Genomic DNA, 27,930 nt, shown 5'->3' on the forward strand with positions numbered 1-27,930 from the left:
GTTCTAGGGTGAATATGCGCGGATTATTCATCCCCATTTCATGGGACTTTTGTTTTATGAGATGATGGTGATTAGTATGGTGCTTAAAAAGTTGTGTTTAACTTATAAAGATTAATAATTAATATTTAATTTTAAAAAAACAAAAAATTAATCATTTTAAAATATATTTAAAATTTGTCACAGAAAATAAGTTAAACAAATGAGGAGACTATATTGCCGAGCTATAATTTATTGGCCTTAACTTTTATGTATTGACTTTGGACAATATAATTTTTTATTATTATTATTGGTACTGATATATTATTGTTCAAGGGTGAAGCATACTGACTTATATTATCTGGCTTATTTAGGTTTGAACAAGGAGTAAATGCATGATATATACTTATATAGGCCCATAGCTGAGGAGTAGACTAATTCTTTCAGGTGGAGAACGAATGCCCTTTTGAACTTGCTGATGGTTAAAAGGCCCAAAAAAAATGTTGTTGATGGCTATAGACCCAAAAATGTGATATTAGAATCAATGAATCATGTTACTTAAATATTATTATTGCAGATAATTTTCAACGTCAAGTTAATGAAAACTCCTTCAAGTATTCATACATGAGTATGAAGTGGTGTCCATTGAGTTTAGATGCAAGCACGTGACAATAAAACATGTTTAAACAATGTTTTCAGATATATTTGATGACCTTCAATCTCAAGTGATGAATCTTAGCTTGACAAAATCCGGGATGATATCCATAGCTATCCAATGAGAAGGATCAACTACAAAATCTTTGTTCTTCTTAGGATTAGGGAGTTGGTGAAATAACTTGATTTGATTTTACGGTAACTCCATACATACCTTGCATTTCAACCATTCATAAACTAACCTATCTAATTAAGAACAAGTATATATAAAGCCACCATGTTGATCACACAATAAGATCAACATTATTAACCATCTTACCCGAAATTGCAATTCAATGGCATTATCCATCTTTAGGCAATACACATTTGATGATTCATTCTTACAAGTATTTGTATCGAGTAAGTTCCTGAAGGAGTTCCAAATTGCCCTGACATACGCCATAGACTATGACGAAGAGGGTGTCCCAACCAATGGGGTGTTCAGACCCACTTGGGACCTAACAAAGGTCACTGCCTCAGCAATCTCTCAGTTCAAGAAGGACCATCCTGATGTCAATGTCAAAGTCTTCATTTGCATTGGAAACAAAGGCACCATATTCCCCTTCAGCCCTCTTGACAACAACTCATGGATCACCAATGCAACTCAATCAATCACCAACATCATCCATAATGATCACTCTGACCTCCAAATTGATGGCATTGATGTCTTATACGACCACATCAATGCCACACCCGATGTTTTTGTCGACTGCATTGCCCAGGTTAGAGTTAGAGTAGTATTATTTAAACATAATTATTGATGAATAATAAATATATCATCACTATTTTGGGCAGGTTATGAAGAACTTAAAGGATGGTGGTGTGATTAGTGTGGCTTCAATTTCACCATCCTCTGGTCTCAACAAGGACTTCTACTTCCCCTTGTACAAGACATGTCCAATTCTGATTGACTGGGTAGATTACCAGTTCCAAAATGAGGAATCTCCAGTGTTGGATCCAAAAACATTGTTGCTGCAATACAACAAGCTAGTGGGAGAGTTTTATCCGAGAAGGAAGCTGTTTGCTGGGTACAGTGCGGAGAATGAGGACTGGGGTACTCTCTCTCCAATTGTGTTCTTTCTTGGAGGCATGGATATTCTCAAGAAAAGAAGAGGCGCTGGTGTCTCCATCCATTACCATAATTACTATAATAACCAATGAATAATGCATGATCATGCAACAATTTCTATCTCAAGCTACTCTACTCTATATCATATACTTATGTGCTGTTAAATAAGACTCATGTTCTATTCTATCACATATGTTCCTATGAATATGTACTACTTATCTTTGTAAATAATAAAATAAAATTTGATCCTCTTTATCATTTATAGGATAAAATACTATTTAATCCATTTGCACGGCAAGGGAATAATAATCATTAAGCATCTATACAATGTAATAACAAGTGGATTTTGTATGAATTCCAATGGTTTTCTTTCCAGCCACAGCAGAGCATTAAGCAGCAGAGTGCTCCACCAATATTATAACAGTGTTTGAGATAAGATTTTGGCCTTCCACTTCTTGAAATTAAGCACCAGTGTTACTCTAAATGCTTTCTTTGTCAAATTGTCATGAATGTACACAATAGGTTGACAATTTTGTGAAAAAAAGTATAGAAATTAAAATACCATTTTATTAAAATAGTACTCTGGAAACAAATACATACATAGAAAGTATATAGTAATACAATGAAGACATATATACATAAAATCTAATGAGGAATAGCCAAAAGTGCTTGTGATTGCTTCTCATATTTGAATCCATTAGCCTTAGAATCATCAGCAGACCAGACAAAGATACCATGAAGTTTCTGCTGGCTCTTGAGAGTGCTACATGCAGTGAAGAATCCACCATCTGGTGACAACCCTCCACTCCCATCACTGATAAAACTCACCAACACCTTCCCACCATTATAGTTTGAACTCTGTGTGTTGAAGTACCCTATGAACTCATCCACTGTGGTTCCTTTGTCATATGCATAGAACTGAAAGTTCACATAATCTATCAGGCTTCCATAACTCTTCCACAGTGTCATGTAGTGATTCTGGACAACTTCGTCGTCAAACGGAGCTATAGAAGCGAATTTGATCACCCCATTTTCCTTGAGAGTTTTGATCAACTTTCCAATGCATTCAGCAAAGGTATCAGGGTCTGATTTGAAGTGCTCGTAGTCGATGTCGATTCCATCTAAGTTGTACTCCTTGATTATGCTTGTGAGCGAAGAAACTGCGTTGGAAACCCATGAATCCACCGAAGATGGATTGAAGTAAGCAGATTCGCCGTTAACACTGTCGCCGCCGAGACTAAGTGCTACCTATTAAATATTACAGAAATGTTTGGTAACAAAAAAAAATTAACCAAAAATAGTCAAAATTTGATTACTAGTCATTAATTGTTATAATTATTGTAACAATTAATAAATGTTAAATAAGTAAGTTCGTAACCCCTAAAGTGGTTAGTAACGCACCTTGACATTGGAGTTCTCGGACTTGATGGAAGATACTTGGGAAGGGCTAAGATTCTGTTTGTCCCAGAAGATGTTGAATTTTCCATTGGTTGGAGAAGTAGAAGATGAAGTATCGTAGTCAATGGCAAAGGAGAGAATGAAGTGGAAGTCAACGTTGGAGTTAACAGGAACATCTGAGAATTTGACATTGTTGAACTCAGCTCCAATGTATTCTCGGAACAAGTTTGAGTCCGAGGGTGGTGTTGCTGCTGCTGCGAGGAACAACAATGAAGCGTTTAGGATGAAGATTGCAAAGCAAAGCTTGCAAATACTTGGAAGTTCCATTTGTGCTTAGATTCAGAAGGTGTTAATTAATTAATATGATTATAGTACACAACTTAGACATGCTTAAATAGAGGAAACCCAATCCTTCATTCATTTTCTCCAATCTCAAACACAATCATAAATCATCAGTGTTGAATTTTATTTTGTTTTTTTGGTCAACGAATATTATTCTGGCGCCTTGCATTGGAAAATATCTTTGACCACTCAGGTCACCTCATGCGCAACCAATTTCATTTAATATTTGTTACATTTTTCAAATTTGGTCCATCTATATTATTAGGTTGATTTTTTCATATAAGAATTTCGAAAGAGATTATTGAAAGGAACAGATCAAGATATATCTACTGGGTTGATATCCTTTGAAATATTGTAATTAAAATACATACAAGTTGATCCAAATACCACCAGTTGCAATCATGCAAACTAAATGCTTTTAGTAGGTAACATTGATTAAACAAACTTGTCAATGTATAATAACCAGGCACGGACCTACATGGAATCATTGGGGGCACTTGCCCCCACTCTCAATTTATTTTTTTAAACAAAAAAATATATACATATATAATATGTTCTATTTTAAATTTTAAATAATTTCACTATAAATAAACTAAGTCCAATTATTTAAAATTCTAAATCCATTTTATCTTTTTATTATTTTGATTATTAGTTAATCTAATTAAATTTAGTCTTCTCCTATTCTCAAATTCCAACCGTTATTCATTTATTCTCTTAAACCTTTTTCTTAGTTTCATATTTTCAACCTTTTTTTTCTATTCTTTATCTAATGGTCATCTTATCTTCATCAAAAGTTAAATAATAAATAAATTATATTAAAAATAGTTTATAAATAAATTATTATATATTTAGACTTTTAATTTTAAAAGTGTTTATTTTAAAAAAAATAATAAAAAAATTTATTACGAGAGAAGTCATTTTTTTTAATTTTTCTATAAATTCTTAAATAACTTTTTAGACTGCAATTTGATTTTAAAAATTGCACTAAATATTAATACTACTACTTTTCATAAGTCAAAAACTCAAAAAAAAATTACTTTTAAAACTTCTTAAATGAACCTAAAAATTGCATCATCGTCTAAATTTCTAATCTATCATATCCTAAACCTCTTCATTCTAAATTAAAATAACTAAAATCTAAACAGATTATTTACGTATAACTAACCTACACAAAACAAGTTAAAACATATTATAAAATGGAAACTGATGTCTGATATGCAATTGTATTCGTATAAACTTAATAATTAAAAATTATAAAATAATTTAATATATTTAATTAAATTAATATTTAATAATTTTTTACTATTAATTTACACCAAAGCAATTGCATGAGTTTTTATATATAATGTTGAGGCATAACACTTTTAGTGATAGAAAGGTGAAGAATTGGTTAATTTGATTTTAATGCAAGTTAAAAAATAAGAAAAAAAATGTTAATTACTTTATATCTTTCCTAATCCCGGTAGAATACTGGTGCTTACCCCCTAAATTTTTGTAAATTAAAAAAGAAAAAAATGAAAAATTGAACCAAAAAGTGTATAAGAAGGGTCAAAGAAAGCAGCGGTTAATGATTTCATTTGTCACGGAGACTTGGTTGGGATTGGACGCCAATCCTTATATGAGATTTTAAGTCTTGCAAGGCAAAGAGTCTCAAATCTCAATCAACCTAACCCCATTTATTATTTTTCTGATGAAATATCTTTTCTCTGCAAAGAAGTCATTTGAGAAGGGAGTTGTTATTCTCAGACTTGTATTGCATCTGGAATGAGTAGTTAAATTCGTATTCCTTTTACGTATAAAATAATAAACAAGTACCCTTAAATCAACAACTTGTTACTCACCCCGAGTACCCTAATTAAATAGTATCCTTTTAGTTTTGAGAAAAGAAATTGCATTGCGGAATAAATAATTATTACTATGGTACTAATACACCAATCTAAGGAGTAGGGACTATTCCATCACTCTGGTATAGGGTATGAATAGGAGACCATTTATATAAAAAATATGTTAATGATAATTGAAAATTTTAAAATAATTTAATACGTTTGACTAATCTGTTTAACACAATTGCGTAATCATATTTTTGTGAATAACCATTAGGGGATTATTTATCTTGTTTATTTATTTTAGGGGGATTTTGTATGTTTTTTTTTTTTTTTTTGGACTAAGGGGATTTTGTATGTTTGTCAACGATTTTGTCAAAGTATTTGTATAGTTTTTAACTTTTTTTATTGGACACCATTGGTTCACTTCTGGGCTTCAAAAGCGTCCAAGGGAAAAACATTAACAGCAAGGCCCAAAAATTAAGAACATAGCAGAATCTTTACCCAAAAACAAAAAAAGAACATAACAGATATGGAGATTAAGTGCTATCCAGTATCCATAACCTAGAGCAAGTTTTTCAAGTCCAAGAAAAAAAACTAGACTAACTTTTTTTTATTATTTAGTGACTAAAACTAAAATGTATAAATATGTTTAGTTACCAAACACATATTTAGGCTTCATTAGGGCATATAATTTTACATGAATAAAAAATTACATTTTTTTAACAGCATATATATACTAGATAAAAGCATTAAGCCTTGTAGTGGGAGTATTAGTAACGTTTGATTTCCTTCTTGAACAACATTGCGTAATTTGGAAGTGTACGTGTGGAGGCCAAAGAACATATTTCTGAATTGGAAAGAATCAGATTGAGAACCTCGTCATATCATGTGAAAATGTCAGAGAAGGTGGTCATCTTTGCAGAAGCATAGACATAGAGTATGTCCCAAGCAAAAGTATTCAAAGATAGATAAATTTATATTTATATTGTAACTTTGGTAATTAGCTAGGTTGGACTCCCGTTCTTAGGGGTGATGGGGCGGTGATACTATTCTTTTTTTCATATTAGAACATGCTAAAGATATCATTCTTCACAATTCATTATTAAATTTTTATCTTATTCTTATTTATTCTTATCTTATCCTTATTTATTCTAATATTTCGTAATAATATTCTATATATATATATATATATTCATATTTTATTTTTTTATTTTTTATAATTTTATTATTCATAATAAAGATATAAATATATAACTATTTATATTGTCTCATTTTATTAGACAAATAAAAGAAGAAAATAAAATCTCTATAAAAATTAAACAAATTTAAAATAAAATTTTTACTTGAGAAAAAATATTAAAGATATTGTTAAATTAAATTTAATTTTGGACTAATATATAATGACAAATATTATTTGAGTTAAAAATTTAATTATGATTTAATGTGTGTTTTAATAATGCAGTCCATTACTCATCTCACAGCAAAACAATGCTGCTTGTTTGTTTCTTTAATGTGTCAAGTAAATGCACATACCCATTGCACTTAACAAAGCACCGTTCCTCAAAAGGGTTTGGATCTTCTTTCATTTTAGAGAGTAAATGTGATCTTCTACTCTTGAATAATTTTTCTTTTATGGGCACGAATTCGGTACACAACTTATTATAGTGCACCGAAACGCCAAAAATCTGTTTGGCGCACCGATCAGTCAAAGAAGGCCAAAATAAAAATATTCATTTTAGTGGAGTCTCTTTTGCAATTACTTAAAAAATAGAGGAGTTATTTACTAATTTTTTAAATGAATATATTTAGTTTAATTGTTAAAATTAGTTGGATCATTAATTATTATTACCGCTGCTCCCTTATCCTCCTGGTTCTCTTCCTCTCCTTCTTCCGCCATGGCAAGTTGTTCCTTCTATTATCTCCACCGCCAACAACAACCAAACCTTTCCTCTGCCTCTCTTATTCTTCAGTTTTCTGTTTTTAGAATCTTCTAAACTTCTTCTGTTTCCCAATTAACTGAGTAGCAAGCCATGAAAACGAGTCTCGGCCGTGCGATTAAGCTTCTCTGCAACTACGGGGCAAGATCCTCCCACGTACTACCGACGGCGAGCTCTATTACATCGGTGGCCACACCAGAGTCTTCACCGTGGACCGTTCCATTTGCTTCTCAGATTCGTTTTTTAAGAGGGGGATGTTTTCATATTTTTTTTTATCTTTTTTCTTTTTATTTTATTCACTTTAATCACGATGTCTCTTCCATCATTAACTTAGAACATCCTCGTCGGTCATCCATGTCTTTTGACTTTCTCCACCCTTATTTTTCATGTTGAACTTCCAAAAACTAACACCAAATATCCCTCTCTCACCACCACTACCACAGTATTCTTCTCCCTCTTATCATTATCACCGCCACTTCTCTCTTCTTTCTCGTTCTCTTCCTCCGCCGTCGTAAGCACACCACCTCTTCTATTATCTTAACCGCCGGCGACGACAACAAACCTCTCCACCACCTCTCTTACTCACTCTTTCGTCGCGCCACCAACTACTTCTCTCCATTCGGCCATGGCGGCTTCAACACCGTCTTCTCCGGTGCCCTCCCATGGCGATTTCGGCACCGTCTTCTCCGACACGCTCCCTCCTCCACATCTGGCAAGAACTCCTACTGCAGTGGTGCGTGTACTCGCCAATAGCGTCGTTTTCCAGTCCTAGCTTTTCTCCGACAACCACGTCGGAGTCCTCAATCTCATTTCTGACTAGATGGTTGATGCCGAGGTGTGAGGTTGTGGCAGAGGTTAGAAGATGAGTGAGGCTGTTAAAGGTTTGTGAGAATAGTTCTTGCAGCGAATGAGATGTTGGAGAGTGTTAAGGAAGCATTAAGGAATAGACGGTTTGGCTTCGCTGTTGAAGGAGTTGAAGGTGGCACTTAACATAATAGAAAATGTTTAACTCTAATTAATTTAATCTTACATATTCTTAATTTTTTAATATAAACCCACATATATTTCTGATATAACAACAATAACCATAAAAAAATATTTTTAAAGTAACCCACCGACACAAAAGCTGCAAAAAGCCAAAAAGGTATTAAATAATCAATTATATATCAAACTATATTTAGGATGATCTTCACCGTTAGAACTATAAAAATATAAAAGATCTAATGGCTTCCTATTGAAAATACGCACCAATAAGCCAAATAAGCTTTTGGCATTTCGGTGCTCAAAAGAGGCCGGCTTACCGAATCCGTGCCCCTCTTTTATATTTATTCTTGGTCCCACCTATGAAATCAATAGTGAGAGATCACACTTTACTCTCTAAAGTGAAATTCAAACTTTAGAGGATCTAAATCCTCAGCAAAAATAGAAGGATATACACTTGCAAAGTAAAAAATGGACATTTGTCTTTATCATGGAAAAAGGAGAATAGCTGGAACAAAAAGGAACCAACAACATAGCAATGACAGTTGTGACTCTAGCAAAGTAACAAGACATAAGACAATTCCACTACACCAAGAACATTAACAAATCAAAATGCAGAAGATCACAAGTAAAGTTTGGAAGAGCAAAACAAAAACGTAGAACTATGGACAGCAATTAGAATGACTCAAATATGAAAATACGTTGCATGCCAAGAAATACTACAACTCCAAAGACATCAGAAATTGGTGAATCAGACCCTCCAACATACATCATTAATGGAGCAGGATAGAAAAAGGATTACATGTTATAGGAGACAGCTCCAACAGGTTGATGGTACGGAGGGACAGACCCAGACTTAAAGGAGGGGGAAAAGTTGCCCCACTAAATATAAGAAAAAAAATAATCTTATATAAATCAATATATTTATTCTAATGTAATCATATTTTTTTCCACAAAAATCTACAAAATTTTATTTTAAAATTCATGTTAAAAATAATTTTTTTATTAAATTTAACGTGTAACAATAGTGATTTTGTTAAATTTGATTTAATATCAAAATTAAAAATAAATAAATACAATTTAAAAAAATTAATAAACAGTGATAATATAATTTTTAAAATTTAATTAACTAATTAATTATCAAACTAAATCTCAGTTTTTTAAATATAAGTAAAATTATCAATAGTTTTTGTCTTAAAAAAATAGTCAAGATAAGATAAAATAGTATTTATCTATTAATTAACATTCTTTATTTTAAAATTATATAATATTTTTTAATTTTATCTCTTAAATAATTTTGTTGGTAATAACTATTTTAAATTAAAAAGTATTTTATGTCATAAATATTATAATAAATAAACTTTCTAATTGAATGTGAGGTAATTAATATTTAAAAATTATAGGAAGTAGTAGAATAATTATTTAAAACTTAAAAGCATAGAAGTTAATTTTAATATATTAAAATATGTATTTTTTTTACATTGTCATTTGATTATATTTATTATTTTAGATAATTAATTATGTGATGAATGTAAAAGATATTTTATTTTTTAATTATAACACATAATTAAATAGATGCATAAATTCTTTAACCTAACAGTATATTAAAGTTAATTTAAAAAATGTATAAAAAATTAATTATTTAAAAAAAAGAGAGAAAAAATGTAAATTAAATTTTTATTATTTGATATAAACATATTTTTCATATATCGGTTTATTTTTTATGGTATTAATATACAATTATAGTTTCAAATTATAAATGCTAGTGTATTAATAGGCGCTAACATGTTAATTGATTCAATTTTTTATTATTAAATATATATGAAAATAAATAAAAATAAAATTAGTTAGAATGGCAAATTATTTATAATTTAATTAAAATATTTTAAGTTTAAATTTAAAAATAAAAAATATTCTTTTTATAAATTATATATAATGAATAATAGTTTAAGCATGAAAATGTTCACTAACTCTTTTTAATTTTTGTATCTCTATTATATTTTTAATATAATTAGAAATTTTTAACAAAATTTATTTTAAAATATATATATTTTTACTCACACTCTTAAAATTTTCTGGGTCTGTCACTGATGGTATGAGAAATTGGAAGCGGCAAGGAAGAACAAAGTGGTAGAGCAAGCTGATTCTATAAAGGAGGCCTCACAAGGAAAATAGAGTGATACAAGAGTATCATCTCAAAACACTTGAGTTGAAATCATTTTCTTTCAATTTGGGCTTCATTTCAGATTTTCTTTGCTATGACTATTTAATGTCATCTTTCAGTGTTTGAGAAAAAGGTTTATGAATGTGAGTTGAAAAAGTCATGAGAGAAGAGGCAAGAGAGAAGCATGAAAAAACCAAAGAAATATTCCTGTGTAATTTGATTTTATTGAACTAAGGTTTAGTTTTCCTTACCAAGTTGGGATAACATTTGGTGTTTTTGAATCTGTTTAGGTTTTCCTTCCAAGTTGGGACAGCACTTGAAAAGTTGAATTTTGGTGAAAAAAGCTTAGTGGTAAATACTAGTTGAATTATGTTGTAATTCAATAGTATTGGTGATTGTAGTCAGTTAATCACAGTGAAAATTCTACCATAGTTGTGGTAGAGACTGGACGTAGGATTCATGGCATTTAGAATCTAAACTAGATACATGTTAGCATGTTTATCTTCTTTTCTTTTCTATTTCAGTTTTGCATATAAGACAAAACAAAAAAATCTCCTGCATATTTATTTTCCGTAAAAACAGAGCTCAAGAATTTTAGTTCTGAATTAACTTGATTCAACCCTCCCTTTTGAAGTTCAAGCAGTTCCATTAGATATAATTATTTATATTATTTTTTTATTAATTTAAATTTTTGAGATAAATAATTGTATGACAAATTATTTTTACATAAAATATAAAAAAAACCACACACTAAAAAAACACAATAACTTTGAATGCACACATTTTTGTAATTAATCTCCCAAGTTATGTCTGATCTCATGACTAAAGCTCCCATTTGATATAAATATATGAGCGATATAATTATATAAACATATAAAAATAAGTGTAATTGAACACACAGAAATAATAATTTTCATTTGATATTTGTTATCTTTATATATATTGTATCACAAATATTAAAACATCAACAAAAAGCCCAATATGGATTGCTTCAATGTTAGTTTTCAATGATTTCTCACGACCACAACCAAATTGTACATCGATGCAGTTAATTTTCAATGTATATAAATATTCCCACGAACATATCACTACAGAACGGAATAGTGTCAATGGCACGACCTTATCGTTCTTGATTATAGTATTATTGTTAGAAATAAGAGACTAAAAAGAATGGTATATTATTCAATATATTCAAGTTGTCTAAAATGATACAATATAAAAAAGTATTTATAAGTATTAAGAGAATCGTAATAATAAATATTCAGTATACTAAATAATATTAATTAATCCTAATTATATTCTAACAATTATAATAAAATATAACGCATATAAATATGAATTATATATGGTCCAATATAAGGAACTATCTAACCGTAACTTGCACTTAATTGCCAAGTTAATTGCAACCGAAGTGGAAATTTCATAGCTGTTGCACTTAGCAGCGTTTGCTTCGTTATTGTGTTATCTATTTGTTTTGGCTGAGGTAGTAACAAGAATCAGATAGATTCCTTGTTATCTTAGTACTTAGTAGAGTTCCTTTCAAGTTTAAACTTCATGTCCCTGCTTTAAAAAGTTTTGTAATTTTTTTTTCGTTAGAAAAATTAATATTTGGGTAGAAGACGATGGGCGTACCAACAAAGACGTAAGTAACAACATCAAATAATATATGGTATGGAGTGTTAAAGAAAGCAAAAAGGTGTTAGATGAGTAGATGTAGAAAGCAAATCAATCAAATATCAAATAAACTAATAACTAACTAAATTTAAATCCGGTGTAAGTTTCATATAGCCTATTTATGGTCATAGGATTCTGCCATGCATCAAAACTACAAGGTTTGTAGAATTATACATAAGAAAGATAAAAATGAAGAAAAAGGAGTCGTAATAACAATCATAAGAACCAAGTGGCTAGCATGTGCCTTATTCTTTATCATTATCAAGGTGGGGTACCTTATACCACCATGCTAAATACCCTACCTTGCCTTGCCTTGCCTTCCTTTTCTGAACCACCAAACTTCTACTTCTTTCCTTATCAATACTCCTCCTCTTTCTTCATTCTTTATATATCTAAATCATATTCAATCGTAAAAATCACTCTATTTATTATTTTCCGTTCCATTCAGGTACCAACTTTGCTTACTTTTATTATGTATCCACAAATAAACATGATCTAAACAGGGTTAGGGTGACTACTGCTATTTTTTTTTTTAAGTTGCAATAACTCTATTTTGTAAAATAAAATAAAATAAAATATAAAAAACCTTATTAATATACTAAAAAATTAATTTTAAAAAACGTTATGTATCTTTTCAAGATGCATTATCAAAACCATCCACTATTAGATCTCCTAATCATGTACCTTGTCAATTCCAAATGAATCTCAGGTTAGACCGTTAGATGTACTTTGAACTTTTTTATTTGAAAAACAAAAATTGCAGCAATCTGGAATACTAATATATAAAGTCTAAATATTAAAACAGATAGCACCTGAAAAATGTGATTTGCTTGCTAGAACCTAGCAGGAGATATTTAAATAGTGCATGATATATTTCCCATCAACACTCGTAATAAAAAATCAGAGGCAAATCACTCCACTTCTAAAACATCAACTCAAAAGTCAAAGAGTAGACAAGGTCCCCGGACCAAAATATTTTGTTTAAATTAAACCAGCAGAATTTGCAGTGGGTCCTTGGTCATATGCTAATTGAAACCACCTTTCTTCCTCGTTGATAATAAATAGGAACTCTCACCTTTATACTCTTATTTATTTGTTTATTATTCTTTTGAGGATCCTATACTACTGTATACATTTAGCACGATAGTAAAAAATTTTTAGATAATAATTTAATCAAATTAATTAAATTATTTAATAATTTTAAATTATCAGATTTTATATAAAGACAAGTGTATGTGAATTTTTACCTTACTAAAAAGGAAGGTTTCAAAATTTTTCAAACAAAATAAAAGATGGGTTTTTTAAGTTACTGACGGAAGCTAACCTTATGTTGTTTATAACGGTCGAATGAAAGGAGAAAGTAGAAAGGTGGCATTTGGACGCCGTTATCCGGGCCCATTTTTGCTCGTGAATTGCCGTAACGGCTTTCTATTTGAGTTCGGAAATTTGTAACTTATTTGGTTTATCTCTGTCAGTACCCAAAATTGGATCGCTCACAGTCACACGCACCTTTTCTCTTCCAGCTCCCGAAAAAAGACACTCACACTCACACGCTCTCTCTATCAAGACAACTAACTACATAATCATAATATATTTAATTATTATTTATAAATCGACGGAAATTATTATCTTAAGCAATATCGGATTGTATTATATTGTGTTGCATAGTGTAAAGAGTCTTTGACTCTAAGATTTCTGGTTTCTGAATTCTCACGTGAAATTCCATTTGAAGGCCGGCACTTTTTTCTTCCTTTGTTCTCTTCTTACTGTAAGCTTCTCATTTTATCGGTTCAATTCCGATTCTTCCTCATTCTCTATCCACATTCCACACTCTTCCGTCGCCGATCATGGATGCACAGCAGAGAAGAGGAGGAGGACTCGTGTCCATATCTCCATCCACGCCTCGCTCCAGCGACAAGGCAGTGCGAGATCTGCGATCTGTGGATTCCAATTCAACCATTTTCAATAAGAACGACAAGGACAAAGGCGTCAATGTGCAGGTTCTCCTTCGATGCAGGTGACTCTCACTCGCTGCTAAGCTGATTCAGCTTGTTTTTGCAACTCTGGATTGTTATGTGATTGTTTTCGTTTTGTTTGTTGCAGGCCGTTGAACGAAGATGAAATGAGGGTGAATACGCCTGTTGTGATTTCCTGCAATGAAGGTAGAAGGGAGGTTTCCGCTGTGCAGAATATAGCCAACAAACAGATCGATAAAACCTTCGCATTTGACAAGGTGTTGTGCCTTCTTGCAATTTATTCAAGTGCACGAATTGTATTGCACATATGTGATCTTGTGGAGAATCTTCTAGTAAAGTGAATAAGAATACTTGTGGAGGTTCAATTTAGAATTCTAGAAGAAAATAACATTCATCAATTGGATTTGAAAGCCCTTTCACATTGGCATTTTGAAATAACGTATGTCTTATCGGTCGTGATCATGGTAGTAAAGAACTTCTAAATATTTATTTTCCCTTTCTTTCTGTAATTTAAACAGCAATTGCAGTTATTTTGAATTTGGTTTACTTTGGAGTATAGGTGTTTGGCCCTGCCTCTCAGCAGAAGGAACTGTATGACCAGGCTGTGTCTCCTATTGTGTATGAAGTACTTGAGGGTTATAACTGCACAATTTTTGCATATGGTCAAACGGGAACGGGGAAGACATACACAATGGAAGGAGGAGCTAGAAAGAAGGTTATTCAATATTCCCCTGTTTTAACTGCTTTTTATGTCTGCTCAGTTGTTTTGTATTGAAATCCATTTCTCCTTCTGTGCTCTTCACCGTGCAGAATGGCGAATTTCCGAGTGATGCTGGCGTCATCCCCAGAGCTGTGAAACAGATTTTCGATATATTGGAGGCTCAGAATGCAGAGTACAATATGAAAGTAACGTTCTTAGAGCTTTACAATGAGGAAATAACGGATCTTTTGGCCCCTGAGGAGACTGTAAAATTTGTAGATGATAAGTCTAAAAAACCTATCGCTCTAATGGAGGATGGGAAAGGGGGTGTTTTTGTTAGAGGATTAGAGGAAGAGATTGTTTGCACTGCAAATGAAATTTACAAGATATTGGAAAAAGGTTCAGCAAAAAGGCGTACTGCTGAGACTCTTCTTAACAAACAAAGTAGCCGTTCTCATTCCATTTTTTCAATCACAATTCATATTAAGGAGTGTACCCCGGAGGGTGAAGAAATGATTAAATGGGGAAAGCTCAATCTTGTGGACCTTGCAGGCTCTGAGAATATCTCTCGTTCTGGTGCAAGAGAGGTATTATATGATTATGCCTGATTTGGGTGGGAACATGTGGCTACGTGATATCCTGTTTGTTTTCGCATAAGTTTTGTCATTATTTATTAGTTTTGTTGGTGTTCTAAGAAATTGTGTTAATCTGCTGCATTGACTCTGCCTTGTTCTATAGTGTCTGAACAGAACAAAATTTCACAGCTTTTGAACTTCCACTAAGAAAAACAATACTTGCAGGGTAGAGCAAGGGAGGCTGGGGAGATAAATAAAAGTCTACTTACACTAGGTCGAGTGATTAACGCCCTTGTTGAGCACTCAGGTCACGTTCCATATAGGTATGAGCAGCTGCAACTAATATAGTCGATTGTCATTCATATTATTTTGGTTACTTTTAAATCAGGCCTTCTTTCTTTTATTTTATCAGGGATAGCAAATTAACCAGATTGTTGAGGGATTCCTTGGGTGGTAAAACCAAGACATGCATTATTGCCACAATATCGCCTTCCATTCACTGTCTTGAAGAAACCCTTAGTACCTTGGATTATGCACATCGTGCCAAGAATATAAAGAACAAACCAGAGGTGACTTTTTTAGTTGCTCCTTCTTTCCGGTTAACATTTTGATCTTTCAACGAATCAGTTCGATGTTTTCAACAGTAAACCATATATAACAATTTGGCGTTGGTTATTTTGTCAGGTTAATCAGAAAATGATGAAATCTGCAATGATAAAGGATTTGTATTCCGAGATTGACAGACTGAAGCAAGGTTGTTTACTGTTTACACTTTTCAGATTGTTAAACTTATCTTCCTCGATGTTTTTTCCCTTTAAAAGATTTTTTATTTATGTTACGCAGAGGTATATGCTGCTAGAGAGAAGAATGGAATCTATATACCACGTGATCGATATATTCACGAAGAAGCAGAGAAGAAGGTTTCCTTTGAGTGTTCTAATGTCAATTTGAATTGGAAATACTGTGATATCTTTGGCAGCATTGCTAATCCCTAATCTATGTTCCATAGGCCATGGCTGAAAAGATAGAACGCATGGAACAAGAGGCAGAGTCCAAAGATAAGGTGTGTACTCCGTCATTGATTATTCCATTTATAACTATTGAGTTAGCAGTTAAAATAACGATGTGCCCTGATTTGTGATTAGCAACTAGTGGAGCTTCAAGAACTCTACCATTCTCAGCAACTTTTGACTGCTGAATTAAGTGACAAACTTGAAAGAACTGAGGTAAATTCGGTCATGCATAACTCCTCCGTTCTTTTGTGTTGAACGGCTGATATGTTCACAAATTAAACTTACTTCTGGTGTCTGTATTCTCAGAAAAGTCTAGAAGAAACTCAGCAGTCCTTGTTTGATCTCGAGGAAAGGCATAAACAAGCAAATGCAAAAATTAAGGAAAAGGAATATCTGATATCAAATCTCTTAAAATCAGGTTAGTGAATTATAATCTTACGTTTGTGTAATTTCCTCTAGTATTGTTAAATTTTCAAGTTGGTTGAATACCATCTTATGCCAATGCAATCTACTTCAGTATTTTGCATGAGTAGATGCTTACATTTTATATCTTTTTATCAATTCTTTTCTTATGTTTTCAGAGAAGGCACTTGTGGAACGTGCAATTGACCTACGAGCTGAGCTTGAGAATGCTGCATCAGATGTGACAAACCTATTTTCCAAAATTGGTTAGTATTATTCTCTAGAGTTTCTTTTCTTTTTTTCCTTTTCTGGGCATGGATTGAATAAAATACATACCACTGACATGAGGGACATATTTACCGATAAATTTTCTTTTCCAACAATAGAGCGGAAGGATAAAATTGAAGAAGGAAATAGAATACTCATCCAAAAATTCCAGTCTCAGTTAGCTCAACAGCTTGAGGTGTTGCACAAGACAGTGTCAGAATCTGTAATGCATCAAGAGAAGCAACTAAAGGATATGGAGGAAGATATGCAGTCTTTTGTATCAACAAAGGCAACGGTAGGTTTAAAGTTTAAACAAACCTTTGTTAGAAAACTAGAATTTTCCGGATTTACTTACTTCGTTTTGGTATGCTTTTGAAGGCTACCGAAGACCTTAGAATAAGGGTAGCAAAGGTGAAAAACATGTATGGCACTGGCATTAAAGCTTTGGATGATTTGGCTGAGGAGCTTAAAGGAAATAACCAGTTAACTTATGAAGACTTGAAATCTGAAGTAGCAAAGCATTCTTCTGCCTTGGAGGATGTAAGCGCTTTATTATTCACCCGTTAAAGTTGATTCTACCTAAAGTCAGATTTTATTGCTATGTTTAACTTGATTTCTGTGCTGCAGCTTTTTAAAGGAATTGCCTTAGAAGCTGATTCGCTACTAAACGATCTTCAAAGTAGTCTCCACAAGCAAGAAGCCAATTTAACTGCGTATGCTAATCAACAACGGGAGGTATGCGATTTTTGGGTTGTTCACACTTTTGAGTTGGACATTCTGATTTTTGAGGATGCTCAATTTTCTGCTGTTGCATGCAGGCACATGCTAGAGCAGTTGAGACTAATCGTGCAGTGTCTAAAATAACGGTGAACTTCTTTGAAACTTTAGACAAGCATGCATCCAGTCTGACCCAAATAGTGGAGGAAGCACAAGTTGATAATGATAAAAAATTATGTGAGCTTGAAAAGAAGTTTGAGGTGACCAACTATGCATTTTCTCATAATTACACAAATCATGATTGGATATTACTTTTAAGAAGAGAACACAAATTTGTCTCATCTTTTAACTTCGGTCGTTCTCATTCTTAACTGAATGTAGGAGTGCGCTGCCTTTGAGGAAAAACAACTATTGGAGAAAGTGGCAGAAATGCTTGCAACCTCAAATGCTAGAAAGAAAAAACTGGTAGCTATTGCTTCTGAACATGTGAATTTTCAAGTTTGGCTTATAGAGTCTCCCACAAACACTTGAAGATAACATCCTATTCTTATTTTTCCTAGGTTCAAATGGCGGTTAATGATCTTCGCGATAGTGCAAACAGTAAAACCAGTCAGCTGCGGCAAGAAACATTAACCATGCAGGATTCCACTTCATCTGTCAAGGCAGAATGGAGAGTTCACATGGAAAAATCAGAATCAAACTACCAAGAGAATACTTCTGCTGTAGAATCTGGAAAGAAACACCTAGTGGAGGTTCTTCAAACCTGGTATATAAACAATGCATTAATTTTTCCTAATCATTTGTTATCTATCTTCTGTTTACTGTGTCTAACGGTGAACATACAACTGCAGCCTCAACAAGGCCAAAGTAGGTTCGCAACAATGGAGAAAAGCTCAAGAGTCCTTGGTTAGTTTGGAGAAGAGAAATGGTGATTCAGTGGATACTATAATTAGGTAGGCTTTGATTTCCCTACTCAGACCAAAATGATCAAAATACAATAATATATATTAACTATATTGTTAACGTTACGCTTTATTTTTCCCCATTACTTTCTGGCTAGGCGAGGAATGGAAGCTAATCAAGGTCTACGAACCCAATTCTCAAGTGCTGTATCAACAACACTCGAAGATGCAGGCACAGCTAACAAGGATATTAACTTATCGATTGATCGTCAGTATTTTAGTCTCATACCTCAGTTACCATGATTTATTCCCTTTATAGATCAATATGCAAATGTCAACTGATAAGTTAAAACCGCACTTGCAGATTCGTTGCAACTTGATCATGAAGCTTGTGAGAACCTGAACTCCATGATCGTCCCATGCTATGGAGATCTAAGAGAACTGAAGGGCGGTCATTACCACAGAATTGTAGAGATAACCGAAAATTCAGGCAAATGTCTGCTCAATGAATACACGGTAAGAGAGTTGAACTTGCCATGCATACTTTTGTATATTAGAACGTATAATATGTGATGTTATAGTTCCCAACAGTACAGTGACAACATTTACTTGTTACTGCGTACAAATTTTTCTAAATGTGTTAATTACCCTGTGACGAACAGGTGGACGAACCATCTTGTTCAACACCAAGAAAGAGACCTTTCAACTTGCCAAGCGTTTCATCCATAGAAGAACTAAGAACCCCATCGTTTGACGAACTATTGAAGTCATTTTGGGATGCAAGATCTCCAAAACAAGCAAATGGAGATGTTAAACAAATTGGGGCATACGAAGCCGCGCAATCAGTTAGAGACTCCAGACTTCCTCTTACTGCTATTAACTAGGAGAGTCCAAGTTCTGTAAATAGCATATTTGTTGAGATGTAATTCCACAAATAATATATATTCATTTATTATTATTTTTTCCTCTGGGGAGTATAGAGGATAAAGAAAAAGGGTGGTTAGTCTTGTGGAGAGGCAGGAATATGTAAGGTATGTAATATGTTTCTGGCGTGTTTGTACTAAACTAGATCTTGCATTCCAAAAGTAATATTAATTATTTATTTTTTTTCGGCGTATGGATATTCAGCAAAGCAAAGTACACAGTACACACAGCATTAGTACCAAACCAGGGCACGGATCACCGGGGGCATGAGGAGTTTTTAACATTTCATCAACGTAAGAAAGGCGAAAATTCGCTATTATGATGCACCAACATTAACACAGTTACGACATGATGGATACGCAAATTCTAAAATTTTATAAGACATGGGACAAGTGTCTATATATATATATATATATAAAATATCAAGTATTTTTTATATAAATTATAATGATATTTTATTAAAATTAAAATATAAATTAATTTTTAATTATTTTTAATATTTTATTTTAATTATATCAAGTATTTAAAATATTTTTTGTTTAATAAATAATAATATATATTATATCTAAATTTAATTCAAAAATATATATTAAAAATAAAATTGGATAAGGTGACACGTGATGATATTTAAATATAGAATAAAGTATTGTTTTTGTTTCCAACGTTTGGGATAAGTTCTATTTGTGTTTCTAATGTTTAAATCGTCTTATTTGTATCCCTAACATTTATAAAAGTGATTCAATGTTATCCTACTGTCAATTATATTAACAAATCAGATCATATTTTTCAATTATTCTCACTTGGATGTATTTATTCTCAATTAAATCTCATTTGGATGTGTTCGATTTTAATACTATATCTACTATTTGTGTTTAGATTCAATTATGTCCCTATAAAAGTGAATTGTGTAAATGTTGTAGGAATTAGTTTCAACTTTTGATGAGCTATTTTTCGGAATGGATCATCAAGAAGAGATTTTTAAAATTCAAACTAAAGCGTTCATGATGTATAATTGAGGGCAGGATAATATTGAATTCCTTTTACAAACGTTAAGGATACAAATAGGACGATTTAAACGTTAGAGACACAAATAAAATTTATCCCAAACGTTAAAGACAAAAACGATACTTTACTCTTTAAATATACGTAAACATGACAAACACGTATATCAGACGACTTGATAAATATCGTGTGTCCAACATACAAACACAATAATTCAACATAATATCCATACTTCATAGCTGTGACCGACAGCCGCATGATATTTTGGGTGCAATACACGTATATCAGACGACTTGATAAATATCGTGTCCGACATACAAACACAATAATTCAACATAGTATCCATACTTTATAGCTGTGACTGACAGCCGCATGATATTTTGGGTGCAATAAGAGTCAGAAGCCAAATCCAACCCACGGAAATGAGCTTGTACAAGCAGCCACGTGCAGTAGTAAACTAATAATAACTAGAAATAACTTCTCTTTGGTGGACGCCAAGGTCGGCTCCGAAACCGGCAGCTGGGTCCCAGGTCAAGGTTGTCTTTTTAATGAGCTGTCTGATTTGATCCATTTTTACAGCACACAACGTCACAAACACTGGTATATAACCGTTTATTTTAAATAATGTTATATATCTAAATTTTTTTTGTTATTTAAGTTTAACTAAGTTCCTTTAACATAACAAAAATTAAATATAATTAATAATATTTTAAATTTTATTATTTAACTTAATTAAATTTAATTTATAAAAAAATTTAGATATATAATATTACTCAAAAATTTTAGAATTATTTAATATTTTTATAATACAAAAAAAAGTCATTAACCTGACGCTTCGTAAAAGTATCTCTTTAAAACACTACCGAATTAAGACATACAAAAATAATTATAACTAAAATGACCACTTGTAATATTTACGTTAACCGACTAAATTTTCAGTGTTTATTAAAATTTATGTTTTTTTATCATTTTAGTGCTTCAGATTTAAAGAGAAATCAAAATCTAGTTCCAAACATCATATTGGCCCTAATTTCTTTCTAGCGTTAAATCAATGAACAAAATGTTGAATTAACTTTGACTTGTCATATTATACATGACACTTAAATAAGGTGAAAATAAAATCATTTTAGAGAATGCAAAAAATAATACAGTTTATATATCATATAAACTCTTCTTTGTCTTCTTACTTTTGTCTTGATTAAGTGCCAAAACGAAACCAATATAATGACCAATGCTAGATGTCAAAAACTAGTACAATAAATTTTGAATTTGAAAGAATAAAATAGTAAAAATCATAAATCTAAAAAACTACTTTTTGGAAATTTAATCGTTGTTAACCACATTCATTTGGAATCTAATTTGGATACCGCGATCCAAATCGTTTGCCGATTTTACGCTCTACTCGACAAAGCAAGAACATGTCTAGTCGATCCCAAATCACTAAGATGAATTGCTAAATAGGAACACCATGCATAGGCAGCAGCAGCAGCATAGCATCCTCTACCTGGCGACCTACCCTACATCTTTCTTCACAAAGATACACAGATTCTTGTTGATTGAGATTTATTCTTGGATCCTTTTCTAGCAAGAAACAGTTTTTATTCAGAATTTTAAACTAAGATCTCGGCCCTTAACAGAAAAATGTCATTATGGTGGATAACAATGAGTGTCAAGCTATTCTGTCTTTCATCAATTCACTATTTGATTCGGAGATGATTAATATTGTCTCGCTTATTCGGCTGCAAAAAACCTATTTGATGTACTTGACATCATGACATAATTGAACCATATATACAAGATAAAATAAGAAATTTTGTGAAGCGATACAACAAGTGTCGCTCCTGATTGGACCAAACAAGAAGCTAACTTGAGAATTTAGATCATTAGATATTGAGTAAAGACCCAAGAGGAATTATTGAGGGATATAAACCCATAAAGACATCCAGCTAACCCTAACCAAATGTAATGATCTTCAACAAGATCACATTCTATTCCAATCTCCCCGATCAAATCAATGTACAAAGGAACTGCGCCAGCACTGCATTATTATGTACAAGCGCAGATACAACAGGATGTCTGAACCCTTGAATGCCGATGTACTAAAGCCTGCATATACATGTATGTGTTTGTATGAGACACATGCATCAATATTCATATTGCTATTACAACCTTTTTTTTAAGGGAAAATAATATGAACAGACTATTTTATATTTGATAATAATCTATACTCTAGTTTGACATGCAACCAAACATTCAAAGAACATTACAATCAGAATACTGGAATAATGCTATAATGAGTTAATGACACAAGTAACTACCTGAAGGATTCTTCATAATATGCTTGCACTTGGTATATCAACAGGCCTATCTCTTACGAAGGCTTCATCGTCATAATCTTCATTAGTTGAGTTTTCTTGGCATACCTCACGAGGAGGATTTAAATCAAGGGCATCCTCCCAAGCCATTGAGTTACCCTCACAAGTATTGCCTTCCTCTAAAGCATGATTGACATCAACATGGTCTTCCGCATTCAATTGTGTATCCACATTAGGTATGAGTTCCACTCCCTTATCATCGTCAATGCATGCTGGTGGATCCACATTGAGATCGTTGCCCAAATCATATCCACTTTGCTCCCCACCCCCATGGTAAGCAACAGTAACAGCTCCTTGATCAGATTGGTCTGCAGCATCTTTTTTCTGCCTCTTCCACTTCTTTGTGGACGATGTGCCATCATCCTCAAAATCTTCTTCTTCTCTTTCTCTGTGTAAATAAACCCACAATTTTCTTTCCCCATCAAATTGTACACAAGGATCACGTTCATAATGCAATCTATCCAAAGCCCCACTAACTACTTGGTTAATTTGTGCATCAGAAACATCTTCAACAATATATTGGGAATCTCGAATTAATGTACAGACATCAGCTCTAGTGCCAATACTTCCCGGCAACCTAGAAGCTGCATCTCTGACAAGACAGAGAATTGTAACATGTGGAGGGCGATCGCGTTTCAACATAAAATGATCTCGGGCTTTGGATGTTGGCTTACCACCACACCTTCTCAAAGGTGCCACAATAGATTTTTTCCCATCAGCTGCAGTATAAGAGAATGCTCTATCAGGAATTGAGTATCTTAGGACTTCCTCCTTCCGGAAATAAGCCCTCACTTCCTCTGAACTTGGGTTAATGGTGTTAAGACTCTTTTGGGCCCTAAGGTCTCTAAACCTCTCTTTCTCATCAAGGTTGACCTGCATCAATGCCAAAGGTGGTTCAGGAAGACTTCCTATTTGTTGAAGAGTTTCTTGACCACATTTCAACCAATTGGCAAAAGAATCAACCAACTTGACGAGCATCTTATGAGGAAGACCCCAAGCCTCAGGAGATGTAACCTCCTCAATGGTATCATGGCCAGATGAATTATGAGAAACTGGGCCAGTCCATGTCCAACTTCTAGTACACTTCTCATAAGCTGCTAATACCTTCCAACCCTTTGCTCCTAAGGGTGCTGTTTTGGAAGAAAATATTTTCAGAACACCTCTAACCAAATCCTGCAGTGGCTCTTGTGTCTCAAGGATAGAAGGATCACCAGGGTTTGACCTCACACGATTTACAATCTCCAGAACAGTAAGAGATGGCATATTCAGTTGATCAGAAGGCTCAGCACGGGCAATTGCCTTATCATCAGAAAGAGCACCATTGACAACACCTTCCTGCGATTTGCTCTGCTCTTCTCCAGGTTTCTGCACGTCCAAGCTGTCTTCAGCAGGTGGACTAATCATTGCCATCCGGACTGCTGATAGAAGATGTATAATAGAAAATGAAAACCCTGTATGAACAGTAGGCATGATCAAAGTAAACGGCTTTTTCTGAGGCTTAGTTTCAAGTTCCACATCTGCTGTCCCCATATCAATAACACGCTCAGCATTTTCAACATCTGGTATCAAAGTTACCACCTCAGCCTCTTTTTTCTTCTTTGACTTTTTCTTCAAGGGAATGGAATCACCAGTTTGGAGAAGAGTGCCAGACAGAAGATTAGCATCTTCATCTCTTCCAATAAGATCTGTGACATCAGCCTTCACTTTTCGCTTCTTCTTTGATGAGTTGCATCCAAGTAGTGGTGCATCGGTTCTTTCACTTTGATCACCCTTATGTGCATCTCTCCCAAACCTACTCTTCCCAACTCCATTATCATCCACCAGAAACTGTTTCTCAAGCGAGACATCATCATCACCAACAGAATCATGCAAATATTTAGACCTCGAAATGGAATGATCAACGGTGGAGATGGTTCTCCCCTTCTTCTTTCGCTCAGCAGTATATGCATTTGATAACAGCATGTCTAGCCTTTCAGCAGGCTCCCCTCGCATTCGACCATTCCTGCCTATCTTGTATGCCTGTCTCCAATCATCATCACCATCATTAAGCATATCTGATCGTGTGGGATAGCTCTCTTCCCTAATTCTTCCAGGCGGGTTATGCAATGGACCTCCATTTTGTACTTTGCCCTTCTGCTTTGCTTTTGTAAGGTAATTTTCAATATGCCCTGCAAATCCACCTTTCTTTTTGGATTGAATAGTTGCATGTGCATTCATATCTGTCCCAACAAATTTTGCCTTTTTAGGATCTAGGTGAGACTTCAATGATTTCATGTGAGAACCATCAGCAGCGCCCATTTGATAAGCAAATTTTCTATGCAATAGAGGATTGTCATCCTCGTCATCATTCAACTGTTCTGATGAGTCCGACTCAGTTTCTTCACCTCTTAGAAACATATGGTCACCCCTCCGAGCCTCTGTACTTTTTCCTCCATTCTGTATAAAATTTACCCTGAACTTCTCTTGCAATGATTTTGCTCTGAAACCAGAGGATTGAAGTCTTTCACTCACCTGTGGTGTGGAAGATCTATAGGCTGTGTAAGTAAGGTCAGGAGACTCTCTTCCTGTCTTCCACTTCTTTGCGCGCAGATTCCAGTCATCATATTTAAACGATGAATCCATACCAAAATTGTCTCCAGGTGTATTGTTATTGTAGTAAAATTCATCATAATCTGATGGATCAAGCGGATTACCTTTTACTGGTAATTGTGAACCCCTCGTTCTAGACCTCATCTGATCACTATTTACAAATTGTTGAACATTTTCAGGATATTTAGCCTTTCTAGAAAAATCAAAGGAACCCCGCTTGGAAGACGACTTTGCTGTGAACTTCATATCTGAAGATTGGTTTGAATTTCTAGCATATCCATGTAGATCAGCCTTTGAGGACGGAGATATACCCAACAAATTATCAGCATCCCTTTCATCACCTCTTCGTAGGTCATGCTTCTTTCCTGCTCTTGGAACACCAGAATTGTCCATCATGTTGCTACGTAATACATTACGATCTCGGGCAATAAGCCCATATGACATTTCCTCATCATTGTCGCCATTCCTAAGCTGATCCCTCATCCTGAATATTGACCCTGAATCATATCCCACAGACTCATTATGTTGAGAAAGAACAATAACTGGACCATGGAGCCCAGGAATCATAACTAAAGCACTATGGTATACAGAGCACAAATTACCTGTTGGGTCTCTTGCTGAAGGTGTCTTTGAACCAGCCAACTTAAGTATACCTTTCGGGCTTTGCTTTTCAGACTTTTCCTGCTCCCTGAACCCCAATTGTCCTCGTGAGTGGAAATCAAATTCAGACCCTACCCCGTGGAAAGGATAACGGCCAATTTTTTTAGCAACTTTCTTATCCTTGTTCTTCCTACTCCATAAACCTTCACCAGATTCTTTATCTGAAGAATCAACCTCCAAATCTTCCTTCTCATACATCAAACTCTTTTGACTTTTCATAATGTTCAAAACACGGAGCTTTTCTTCAATACTGTAACCCCTACAATTAAGCCAAGCGTCTCTTATCTGACAAAGATTGTTGACCATGTCATTCTGATGCTTCCTCAGCCCATGATAATGTTGTCGCTTCTGAAAAAAATTTAAGCCCTCCCGGTACAGGGCAACCCTTGGCTCACACAAGCCCCCCTTCAGCATGTCAAACAACCTCTTAATAGGACTCCCAAAATGGAGGTTAGAACCAGTGAAAAGCTCTGTCAGGGTTTGAACAAAAGTCTCTTGGTCCATGTCAGGCAGATACTTGGCGAGCTCAAACCTCTCCTCCTCAGTCAAGGCCTCATTCCACACATCCACTGACAGTATATCTTCAAGTCCAGCAAGATCATACAGTTCCAACGGAATGATGCAGGTTTGATTACCAATCTGACAAAACTCCGCCCCGGTTTCACCTAATTCCAGCAAATCAAAATCATCAGACCCTGCCCCAGAATCTGCATCATCGAACTCATCATCCTCGTCGGATTCCAGGGCTGAGCTACGCCGTGGAAGCTCATCTTCATCGGTAGACATAGTATCCCTGCTCCGTGGCGAATACTCCGAATCAAGCCTAGACACTTTAAAGCTATTCTTCTCAATTGCCATGAAACATAACACCAAACTGCCGCCAAAAGGAATACGTATCCAGCAGCACAATTCCGTAGAAAAAGAAATTAAAAACCCGCCAGCAAATCTCAATCAATAGTTAAAACCCTAACAAAATCAACACCATAAATTACAACCAAAATGTAAAACAATCTCAACTTCATAATGAAAACACAACACCCATCGAGCTCACATATTCAAAAAAACGGAATTCGAAAGAAAAAGCCAGAAAAAGTCAGCATGAATAAAAAAACGCGTAGATTTAGGGCGAGGAATACCTCAATCGAGAGAGAAGCGAGGATCGAAACCCGACGCCTAGGAGAGCAGCGAAGGCGCGAGAAAGAGAGAATGAACGATTGTTGTTGCACAGTGCGATGAAAAAGGAGAAAGAGGCGAATCTGAGAAAACCCTAGGCGGTTATATAGTGATAGAAAAGAGAGAGGTGAGAACGTAAAGGAAGGTGCGGGTGTGGTGAGTGGTAATGAAGAAGACGAAGGTGACGTGGAATGTAATGAACCGTCTGATTCGATGGGAGAGTTGAAAAGACCAAAAGGGTCACCGCACCGAAACAGAGCGAATGGAATGGAAGAGATGAACCACAATGCAGAGAGAGAGAGAAGCAATGCGAAAGAGCGAAAAAAAAAAGTGAGAAAAAAAGGGTTTGGTTCGGTGTGTTGTGTTTAGAGAGAGAAAATTGAAAGAGAAGACGAGAGAAAGAGAGAGTGATAGAAGGTGAGTCAGTGTGTGTGACTCGAGCGAGTCGAGTGAGCCGAGTGAAACTCCAAATGATCTGGAATTATTGACTGTTGGATATGACATGAACGGTTCAGATTAAGCTCTATTACCGCGGGGAGCTGTTTTGATGCGACGTCGTTTTTGGGATGGCTTCCTTTTTCTTTTGATTTTTCCT

The 27,930-nt window shown here is 34.1% G+C and overlaps 4 protein-coding genes across 6 annotated transcripts; 2 read left to right on the top strand and 2 right to left on the bottom strand.

The window, feature by feature from the left end:
- Nucleotides 1–915: 915 nt before the first annotated feature.
- On the top strand, nucleotides 916–1,996 carry LOC112706741 (ruBisCO-associated protein-like). Its single transcript, XM_025758184.3, has 2 exons — nucleotides 916–1,391; nucleotides 1,465–1,996. Exons 1-2 carry the CDS (start codon nucleotides 966–968, stop codon nucleotides 1,828–1,830), a joined length of 792 nt encoding a protein of 263 aa, XP_025613969.1. The 5' UTR covers nucleotides 916–965; the 3' UTR covers nucleotides 1,831–1,996.
- A 289-nt stretch (nucleotides 1,997–2,285) lies between these two features.
- LOC112706740 (chitinase 2) lies at nucleotides 2,286–3,736 on the bottom strand. The gene is made up of 2 exons (XM_025758183.3): nucleotides 3,140–3,736; nucleotides 2,286–2,986 (listed from the first exon to the last, which is right to left on the bottom strand). The coding sequence occupies exons 1-2, from the start codon at nucleotides 3,461–3,463 to the stop codon at nucleotides 2,384–2,386; spliced, it is 927 nt and encodes a 308-aa protein (XP_025613968.1). The 5' UTR covers nucleotides 3,464–3,736; the 3' UTR covers nucleotides 2,286–2,383.
- Nucleotides 3,737–13,519: 9,783 nt separating this feature from the next.
- Nucleotides 13,520–19,729, top strand: LOC112706742 (kinesin-like protein KIN-5D). Of its 2 annotated transcripts, none has more exons than XM_025758185.3 (22): nucleotides 13,520–14,077; nucleotides 14,164–14,293; nucleotides 14,596–14,751; nucleotides 14,847–15,323; nucleotides 15,537–15,634; nucleotides 15,724–15,880; nucleotides 15,996–16,065; nucleotides 16,155–16,231; nucleotides 16,321–16,374; nucleotides 16,457–16,537; nucleotides 16,631–16,742; nucleotides 16,906–16,992; nucleotides 17,113–17,288; nucleotides 17,372–17,533; nucleotides 17,621–17,728; nucleotides 17,812–17,970; nucleotides 18,092–18,175; nucleotides 18,271–18,476; nucleotides 18,562–18,663; nucleotides 18,771–18,880; nucleotides 18,977–19,128; nucleotides 19,275–19,729. In XM_025758185.3, the coding sequence occupies exons 1-22, from the start codon at nucleotides 13,908–13,910 to the stop codon at nucleotides 19,494–19,496; spliced, it is 3,150 nt and encodes a 1,049-aa protein (XP_025613970.1). In that variant the 5' UTR covers nucleotides 13,520–13,907; the 3' UTR covers nucleotides 19,497–19,729. The 2 variants fall into 2 exon arrangements, with proteins under 2 accessions (XP_025613970.1, XP_072057044.1); XM_072200943.1 differs by having other exon boundaries at nucleotides 13,547–14,077; nucleotides 14,164–14,500.
- Nucleotides 19,730–22,201: 2,472 nt separating this feature from the next.
- Nucleotides 22,202–27,930, bottom strand: LOC112706743 (uncharacterized). Of its 2 annotated transcripts, none has more exons than XM_025758186.3 (4): nucleotides 27,299–27,930; nucleotides 26,105–27,128; nucleotides 22,857–25,999; nucleotides 22,202–22,644 (listed from the first exon to the last, which is right to left on the bottom strand). In XM_025758186.3, the coding sequence occupies exons 2-3, from the start codon at nucleotides 27,018–27,020 to the stop codon at nucleotides 22,869–22,871; spliced, it is 4,047 nt and encodes a 1,348-aa protein (XP_025613971.1). In that variant the 5' UTR covers nucleotides 27,021–27,128; nucleotides 27,299–27,930; the 3' UTR covers nucleotides 22,202–22,644; nucleotides 22,857–22,868. The 2 variants fall into 2 exon arrangements, with proteins under 2 accessions (XP_025613971.1, XP_025613972.1); XM_025758187.3 differs by having other exon boundaries at nucleotides 26,105–27,036; nucleotides 27,299–27,702.

The sequence above is a fragment of the Arachis hypogaea genome, chromosome 8, assembly GCF_003086295.3.
Source record: "Arachis hypogaea cultivar Tifrunner chromosome 8, arahy.Tifrunner.gnm2.J5K5, whole genome shotgun sequence".
NCBI lineage: Eukaryota > Viridiplantae > Streptophyta > Magnoliopsida > Fabales > Fabaceae > Arachis > Arachis hypogaea.